This window comes from Hipposideros armiger, unplaced genomic scaffold (assembly GCF_001890085.2).
Source record: "Hipposideros armiger isolate ML-2016 unplaced genomic scaffold, ASM189008v1 scaffold_10, whole genome shotgun sequence".
In the NCBI taxonomy this organism is placed as follows: domain Eukaryota; kingdom Metazoa; phylum Chordata; class Mammalia; order Chiroptera; family Hipposideridae; genus Hipposideros; species Hipposideros armiger.
The window spans coordinates 3,507,589-3,517,184 of record NW_017731360.1 but is presented as its reverse complement, the minus strand read 5'-3'; the positions used below and the strand labels follow the sequence as shown (position 1 = coordinate 3,517,184).

The 9,596-nt window shown below is 51.1% G+C and overlaps 1 protein-coding gene across 1 annotated transcript; it reads right to left on the bottom strand.

Annotated features, from left to right (window-relative positions):
- Positions 1-5,444: 5,444 nt before the first annotated feature.
- CUNH1orf216 (chromosome unknown C1orf216 homolog) lies at positions 5,445-8,427 on the bottom strand. The gene has a single exon (XM_019657186.1). It carries the CDS (start codon positions 8,179-8,181, stop codon positions 7,495-7,497), a length of 687 nt encoding a protein of 228 aa, XP_019512731.1. The 5' UTR covers positions 8,182-8,427; the 3' UTR covers positions 5,445-7,494.
- Between the last annotated feature and the right edge of the window lie 1,169 nt (positions 8,428-9,596).

Genomic DNA, 9,596 nt, shown 5'->3' with positions numbered 1-9,596 from the left:
TATTTGCACTTATCACACTGCCCTCTCATTACCCGTGTCTGGGTCTGTCTTCCCAAATAGACTGAAGTCCCTTCAGGATGGGACTGTGTCTGATTCATCTGGGTCCCCAGTGCCTAGCAAAGGGTCTGGCACATGGCAGACAACAATAAATATTTGTTGAACTCGGGAATTTCCTGTCTGTGACTAAGACGAGGATGTGAAGAGCACCTTGGAGGCAGGTTCCTGGCAGTGCCTGGGAGGAGGTAGGTGTCTGGTGACAATGGTGACAGGATCAGCGTGACACAGACATGCCTGCAGGCTGTGGAGTTCAGGGCCCTCTGGGGATGTGGTCCATCCTGAGGGATCTGGGACAGAGACAAGGGTGTCCAGCATCCCTGGGAATTCAGGCACCTGGCATGGCCTCTGCAGCCACAGTGGCCTGAGGGAACCCAAGGAAGGGCAGGTCCTCATCAGCTTGGGAGGAACCTAGCTGTCCTGCATGAACCAGGCATAGTGTGGGCGAGGCTGGGCCAACACTCACCATCTTTTGAGGGTCTGACTTCCCTGAATCATCCATTGCCTTGTAGTCCACTGAACCTTGGGGCTCAGAAGGATGATTCTATGAGGAACAAGGCTAACCAGCAATTTCATTCCCTTTTTTGAGAGGGAAAAATCTCCATGAAGGCTCTTGAGGAAGGTCTTTGTGGACAAGACAGTAACTTGTGGAACACCAGACCCTTGACCAGACCCTTGGGAAATACTCGTATCAAGCCAGCAAAGATGCAGGAACCAGTCAGAGAAGGACTTGCAAGTGAAGCGAAGCAAGTTGCACCACTGGAGAGCCTTGGAAAGGTCTTAAATTGTAGGAGTCTTATAGGAGCCCACTCTTGAGTAGTGTGGCAAACGGGAGGGAGGGAGCCAGACCAGGAGCCCTTCCAGCTGTCCAGGTGAGAGATGATGATGGCCTGAACCAAGTTGGGGGAAGTTGGAGTGGAGAGGAAGGCATGGGGCTGGAGAGGTGCTTGGGAGATGGAAGGGACTGGACTTGGTGATTATCATGAGGAGTGACTAGGAGGACTGAAACTCACACCCTAAATGATCGAGGGGAATGACCCAATTTAGGTGTGTGGAGAACATGAGCTCAGTTAAGGACATGGGAAGTTTGAGTTGCCCTGATGCAGGTGGGGGTGCGAGGCAGAGGCCCTGCTGGAGACAGAGGTGTTGGAGGCCCCAGGGTAGGTGGGGACTGAAGGCACAGAGTGGAGATCTCAGGAGGCGTGTAGAGAGAAGAGGTCCCAAGTCAGCCCGGAGGAACATCAAGGTCCATAGAGAACTGTCTGAACACTGGATGTTGGGGGCTGGCTAGAGGAGCCCAAGAAGCATGCGGAACCACCGGAGTCCCCTCCAGCCGGCTAACTGGCACCCACTCAGACATTCACACCCACAGGTCCTGTCTCAGATCTGTTGTATGTTCTCACCTCACATCACCCGCACATGCATGCCTGCACACCCAGCGTAAGGGGTACCCTGCAGCCCTCTCTTGCTCTTCCCTCCAGGGCCTCATCCCACGCAGACCCTGGGGTTAATCCTCCTCCTCCCCCAGATTAGAGGCGCTGCCCCCCTTTGTGCGTCCAAGTGCCCAAGGCGAAAGCCCTGGAAGGCTGCTGGCCTTCCAGGCAGCTGAGGTGGGGAAGGCGACAGGGGCGGCGGGGGAGGAGACACAAAAGCAGGGAGGGATCCCGGCTGCAGCTGCCCGGTGAGGGGTCGGGACAAAGGGCCTGCTGGCGGGCCGGCCGCAGCCGTTTTCATGCTTGTTGGGATTAGGCGCAGGAAAAGTCGCTCGCAGTGGTGCGGATCAGCAGCCCGGGGCGTGCCGGCGCGTGGGGCGGGCTTGGCCCCTCCTGGCCCCTGCTTTGTGTGGAACCCCGGCCCGCTCAGCTCCAGGCGGCACTGGGTCCAGGGAGGCTGCCCCTTTGTGTTCTCCTTTCGGGGGACGAGCCCCGCCTGGAGACCGCTGAACACCAGCTGAACGCCAGCCTCCAGCCCTCTCTTTCTTCCCCAGCGCAGAGCACTGGAGCTCCACCTCGCGCCCCCTTATGGGGCAAGGTCAAGGCCCCCCGCCCGGAGCCCTCAGGCTGCTCGCATCCCACAGCCTGAGCCCTCTTTCATGGGGGGCGGGGGGGAGACGTAGAGGCCCTCGGGGGACCTAGCCCCTCCCGCAGCCCTGACCTTAGTGCAAACACCCCTTTCTCGCGCCACCTCCCTCCCCGCGCCTGCCAGTCCCACAACCAAATGAATCTCCTCAAATCTACTGGTGATGAATGAGAATGGAGCGATTAGAGGATTGACAGGTTCTCAGCCTACCGGCTTGGGAGAGTAGCGGGGCAAGGATAAGGTTTGGCTAGAGAAGTCTTCAGGCCTGGAGAGAAGCAGGCACATTTCTGGCCGTCTTGTGCTGGGGCTGGGAGAGTCTCAGGGAGCTGCTGGGGCGTGCAATCCTCCCCAGGCTGGGTGCAGTCGTATTTCTGAGAGGTGTTGGGGAGTAGAGGGAACATGCATGTGGATCTATGTCCAGGAGTGTGCATTTGTGAGTGTGAGTGCTTGTGTGCGTGTGTGTGAGCCCGCATACATGCATAAGTGTAGGGTCTGGTGCCCCTGTGTGTGTGGGTGCCTGGTGGGTGTGGGCATGTATGAGTGTGGATTTGAGGCCTGGCTCAGACTCCAGAGCATCCCCATCTCATGTCCCTCTTCTCACCACCAGCACCCATTAAACTCATGGGTCTAGGATTCGAGGCCCTTTAGCAACCCTTTTTAATATACAGCACAACTGTCCTAGGGCATCTACTACTTCTGATGGCCTCCCCTTCCTCTCCTAGTCAGATAATAACATTTGTGGACCACTTCCTATGTGCCAAGCTCAGGTCTAAGCCCTTTATGTGTGTAAACTCATTTAACTCTCATATTACCCAATGCAAGAAATATTCATTGCCCCATTTCACAGTTGAGAAAAACGAGGTACAGCCAGCAGGAGGAGGCTCCAAGACATCTGGGTCCAGTCTGCACCAGAAACCACTATCCTGTTGCCTCAACTTCTACTCATTCTCTAGGCTTCTGTTCCTCCAGGAAGCCTTCCTTGATCGGGCACTCACAGATCTCATGACTTTCCTGTTCCTGTCAATTGTCCTTGCTGCGATTATGAGACACTAACACTGGATTTTGGGTGAGGCTTGTAGGAAACAGTCTGGTAGACAGGTCATAGGCTGCCACCAGAGGGCATTCAATCTCCTTAAAGATAGCCACTACACAGAACCCTGACATTCCAACCAAATTACAGAACAATCAACCTGGAGAACCATCTAAAGTCTTGCCAAGCATAAGTTTTATAACTAAAATTATAAAGAAGCCACGTGGAGACTGGTAGAGGGGGCAGAGAAGCAGAACAGGCCCCAAACCTCAGTTTAGCAGTTGAGCATCAGGACGGATATATCAGCTCTGGAGTTTCCCCCTGGAGAGCGAGGGACACCAGCCCTCCACACCAGGCGCCCTGGCCTGGAGTACTGGCACCAGGAAGAGGAGCCCCACAACATCTGGCTGTGAAAAACAGTGGGGATTCCGACCATACAGGTGGGACAAAAGGCTACAAGAAAACCAGACATCCTCTTAAATGGCCTGTGCGTAGACTCACTCACAGGCACTCACCTTGGGCTCCAGCAGAGGGACAGTGATTCGGGGGGCCTCAGAGATATATGGGGTGGAAAACTGAGGTGTTTGGCTTCAGGGGGGAGGACTGGAGGACATTTGGAAATTTCACAGCAAGGGGTCCTCCTATGTTAAGCCTGCCCCCTACACTTACAGCCAAATTTGAATCTGACTGGCCTGGTGAGCTCTGCTGCTCCATCCTGCTGACTCAACTCGGACCCTGCCCCACCCAAGTTGCTCACAGGTGGAGGCACTTTCTCTGCTGGCAGTCAGTCCCTCCAACATTGCACCCTTTCTTGGAAAACTATCAGAAACCACAGGCCCCAGGTGGGCAGCAACTGGCCTCAGTGTGCTGTAAGACTTTTGCTGAGTAGCTCCAGGCTCAGCACTGGCATCAAACCAGAGTCTACATTAACATGGTGACCACAGCACGGTACATGAGTTGAATGAGACCCTGCCTCATTCAGCGCATGTACCTCACGAGGCTTTTTCAGTGGCTGAAACTTAAGGAAGCTGGCAGGTGGCAGCAGGCCTCCAGGTGTCCTAGCATTTGTCGAGTAACCCCAGGCCTGGTACTGGTGGCATCTGTCCTGAGTTCACAGTGTGGCCTCTCCCATGCATCTCTAAGTATAGCACAGGCAGTGAACAACTGTGGATCATTTTGTAGCTCTTACCAGTAGTCCCTGGCCAGTCACAGACAGTGATTGACCTGGGCCTGCACCGGAGCCCCTCCCAAGAAGCCACAGAACCAACATACTGGGGGCTTCAGACCACAGTGGAACACCACCCAATTAGCATCACAAGTGGCACACACAAAGGGCGGTCTAAACAGGCACCAGAGCTGGCTGGGGTGAATCCTCATACACAATGAAATACGGTTTGGCCATGGAAGTGAATAGGTTCTTGTCATCCGCGGTGGCATTGATGGACCTGGAGGGTATTGTGCTGAGTGGAGTATCAGACAGAGAAAGACAGATGCAATGTGATTTCACTTACATGTGGAAACTGAAGAACAAAACAAACAAACAAAACAGAAACACACTCATAGATACAAAAAACTTTTTGATGGTTGCCAGATGGGAGGGAGGTTGGGGGTGGATGAGAAAGGGGAAGGTATTAAGAAGTACAAATTGGTTATTACACAGTAGTCATGGAGTGATGGGTATAGCACAAAGAATATAGTCAATAATACTGTAATAACTATGTATGGTGTCAGATGGGTACCAGATTTATTGGGATGATAGATGGGAGGGGGGTTGGGGGACAGGGTGAAAAAGGTGAAGGGATTAAGAAGTACAAATTAGTAGTTACAAAATAATCATAGTGATGTAAAGTACAGCATAAGGAATATAGTTAGTAATATGGTAATAACTATGTATAGTGCCAGGTGAGTACTAGAATAGTCAGGGGGGTCACTTCTTAAATTATACAAATGTCTAACTGCTATGCTGTACACCTGAAATTAATACAAAAAAATACTGAATGTTAACTATAATTGAAAAATTAAAAAAGAGGGGGAAAGGTGAAGAGAAATAAGTTTAAATTTCCAAGTATAAAACAAATCAGTCATGGGTATGTAACATACAGCATGGGGAATATAGTCAATACTATTGTGATAGCATAATATGGTGTCAGATGGTTGCTGGATTTATGGTGATCACTTCGTTAGGTATATAAATGTTGAATAACTATTGTGTACACTTGAAACTGATATTATATTGTATGTTAGCTGTATTTTTTAATAAAAATCTTAAGAAAAAAAGAAATGCACTTTTCTGTCCCAGTTTATTTATCTTGGTTTACACTCAACATGCAAGAGTTGGACACAAAGTTCCCAGGGTCATTGCTTTAGCCTCACTCCCCATGTTTTTCACCCACTCACCCATCAGGAATGGAACTCTTTAGAGATAATCAGAAGAAGCCCCCACATTTTTCAGATAGGAAGACGAAGGGCCAGAGGCAGTGTTGGTGACCTCCATGCCACGGCTCACCCATCGGGAGCTTGTGTCCTCTTGGCTCTCAGAAGCAAAACAGAGAGCTTGGCTGGCTACCTTCGTCCCTGGCTCTCCCCAGAACTCACCCACTTTCCACCTCACAGAGCTTCCGCTGGAACCTGTCAACCCCCATTCAAAGGGCCATACAGTGACGAGTGAGGGTATGACCCGCACCCGAAAAGCTTCCAGAGGCTGGGCTGACACTGCCCCTGCCCACCCTTGAAAGCTGAACTGTGGCTCCTCCTGACCCAGACAGGCTGATTTCAGGGAAACGGAACAAACTAATTCAACATGCAGTGTTGTTAAAGCCAGAGAGGCATAGCAAGTAGAGGCACAGGGAGGGAAGTGAGAATTTCCCTAGTAGCCTGGGATCACCTTGTCCATTCCTTGCAAGCTTATAAGCACACATTCCTTTGCATCAGAAACTTAAGTCAATAAGGTCTGCAATAGCTTCTTTGCAGTGGAGAGGTGTGGTTTATTTGAAATCGGTATTTTAGAATTCCCATTCTCCTATTCTTCACAGGGTTCTGCCATCATCGATCTCCCCCATCCCCATCTCCCATGTGCCCAAAGGCAGCGTTCAAGAGGGACGGTCCCCTATCTTCCTCTCTGATCCAGCCCCCCATCCCTGCCATAGTGTTGATCACCACCCCCAGCTCCCCTCCCTGATACTAATTCTCTACCAGTTGCCCTGGCAAAATCATGCCCAAAAAGCCACGGCAGGCCAAAACAGCAACCACCTACAGAAAATCCATCATCAGGGACAGCAGCCTTACAAAGCAAGGTCTGGGAGGAGTGAGGAAATCCCAGGAGAATGGATCAGCCATAACCCTCAGAAAAACGACAGCAGGCCACCCTCTTTCCAGGAAGCAGTGGGACCCTGGGGAGAAAAAAAGGCTATGGCAGGCCATGGGTAACACAGGGTGTGGATGCATGCCCCACATGTGCAACTGAATATATATTTGCACACATTTGCTTGCAAGTCTGCCTGCAAATACACGTTCTTCATCTATACTTCCCATGCCTGCATCTGCACACATGTACCCCTACCCATAGGCCTGCACACACAAGGGTTCCCTCACATACACTCACCACAGCCTGCACACTCAAACTCACTCATAGGCACACACATCTTTTGCATGTAGTTGACCCTTGAACAACACAGGGGTTAGTGGTGCTGAACCCTGACACAGTAAAAAATCCATGTACAACTTTTGAATCCCCCAAAACTTAACTACTAATAGCCTATTGACAGGAAGTTTTACTGATAACATAAAGTCAATTAACACACATTTTGTACGTTATACATATCATATACTTACTATTATTCTTACTATTAAGTAAGCTAAAGAAAATGTTATCAAGAAAATCATAAGACAAAATACACTTACAGTACTGTACATATTTATTGAAAAAAATCCACATATACTCGTAAGTGGAACTATAGCAGTTCAAACCTGTGTTATTCAAGGTCAACTGTATATCGTCACTCATGCACATATACACACACTGCTGGGTGTCTGTCCACATATGCATATACAAATTTACTCCCTCTTACATACATACAACACATACACAGATGGACATAGTCATACATAGGCTTGCACATAAGTTAGCTTGTGTGTACACATAGCCCAGGCGAGCTGGCGCACAGGTGCAGAGTCATACATCCTTGCAGATATCCACTACATGTTAGCTCATACATACTCACTTATCCTTAGCTGCACTCATACCAGCTAATAACCATGTACTTGTGCACAACCACACTCATGCCTGCAAATATATACAGATACCCCTGGCACCCCTGTGGAGGCGCTCGCTCTTAGCCCTGGTCCTGGGGCCTGGATGGTGCTGCCCTCTGTTGGAGACAGCGGATAAGCTCCTTCCGGTTGTCTAGGATGGTGTCAAAGCTCTCCTGCAGGCGGGCCTGCTGGTCAATCAGCTGGTGCTGCAGGCCTCGGATCCACTGGAGCAGGGCCAGGCGACGGTACATCACCAAATGCATGTGATGCTTCTCCTTCTCCTGCTCTTTGTAGAGCTCTTGAGCCTGCAGCTTCTGCACAGCCTGGGCCACCGAGGGCAGAAGGGAATCTGAAGGGCCAGAGCCTGGAGGGGTCCCACAGGCAGGCTCAGGGCTGCTGCTAGGGCTGTCAATGCTTAGGGAGCTGCTGGCATAGCCATTATCCTCCAGAGGGGAGCTGACTGTGCCGGCACCACCCATCTTCTCAGGCTCAGCCCTGGGGATCTCTGCCCCCTCTGGTGGGCTGCGGACCTCCCCGTCAGGAAGTCCAGGGGCCTGGAAAGCCTGGTTATCAGAGGGCAACTCAGAGTTCTTCATCAGGATGGGCTCCACTTGGCCTGGCATCCCACGCCAGTTCTCATTGGCATCCTTGGCACTTGCCATGAAGTTGGAGTTGCTATCTGGTTGGAACTCAGGCTGACATACTCCAGAAGGTGGGCCCCCCAGGAACTGGCTCCCCTCAGCTATCACTGGCTGGATGGCGAACATCTGGTCTGTAGAGGGGAAGCAGAAGGATGAGTCAGAGCAAGACAGGGTGGGGTGCCTGAGTCCAGGCAACCTCGCTGCAGGGACAAGGCATCAAGCAGGATTCCGGCTGCTCCTTCTCAGTCCCTTTTCCTGGTCTCCGGTAACATCTCCCTTCCTGGTTTTCCTCCTCCCTCTCTGACTATTACTTCTCAGCCTCTTGCAGAGGGTTTTCCCTCAGCCCTCTGAGGCACGGTGTCTTCTCATTCTATGCACTTTCCCCTCAGGTGACCTCACCCTCTGCTGTAGCTTTTAGAACCATCATGTGTTGTTGACTCTCAGATCTGTCTCCAGCCCAGATCCAACTGATATCCAACTCTGCAACCAACCACAGGCTCCTCAAATTCTACAGGTCCAAATTAGCTCACCATCTGCAGTGTCCTTAGCAAAATGACCTCACTCTCCATTCAGTCACTCCAGCCAGAAACCTGAAAGCATCCTGGACTCCTCACTCTGCTTCCTTCCCACATCTCATCGGCCACCAAATACTGACAATTCTTCCTCTTAAAAACCTCTGTGTTTCTGTACATCCATCTCCCCTCACTTTCACTTGGTTCAGGCCATTTCTTACCTGGATTACTGGCTGCCACAGTCTTCTCACTGATCTCTCTGCCTCCAGTTAAAAATGAAAATTTGATTGGTCACAGTTCTGACTGCCCTCCCTAAACTCCTGCTAAAGCTCTGTGGCCGAAATCTAAATGGCCTGCTGGGCTGGGCTTCGTTTGGCCCCTGCCCATCCTTCCAGACTTGCCTCTTGACGCTCTGCCCTTCCCACCACACCAAACTGCGCAGAGGCCTCAGAAGGTACCACTACTCTCCTCACAGTTCCTTTAGCCTACAATACCCTTCCTCTCCCCTGCCCTCTAAGATCCTCCCTTCTCCACCCAGCAAATTCCTTTTTGTGCTTCAAAACTCAGCTCTAATATCCCCACCTCTCTGAAGCCATCCTGATATTCCCCCCACTGTCCTAATATACATAAACAAACACATTTAACTGCCTCCCTCTGGGTCCCCACTGCCCTGGGTACACACTGTCTTATTCATGTTTGTTTCTTGTCCCTGGCACATAGTTGACGGTCAGTAAATGTCTATTCAATTTTTTTTAACTCTCTTGTAAAAGCAGCTCATAAATCTGGCTGCCTGACTAGACCTGGAACTCCCCCTGTTTTCCATCGTATTTCTAGGAGGCAGCATGGAGTTTGGCATTAAGCAGGTGTCAGTCCATACTTGCTGGGTGAATGAATGGGAGTGGGACACTTATTCTCAGGAAGATGGGGGCCAACAGTAGCAGAAGGCTACTGCTGACTGCCCAGGGCTAGAAGAGCTGGGTTCAGTTCCCTCCTCTGCCCCCCCATACACACACACACACACACACACAC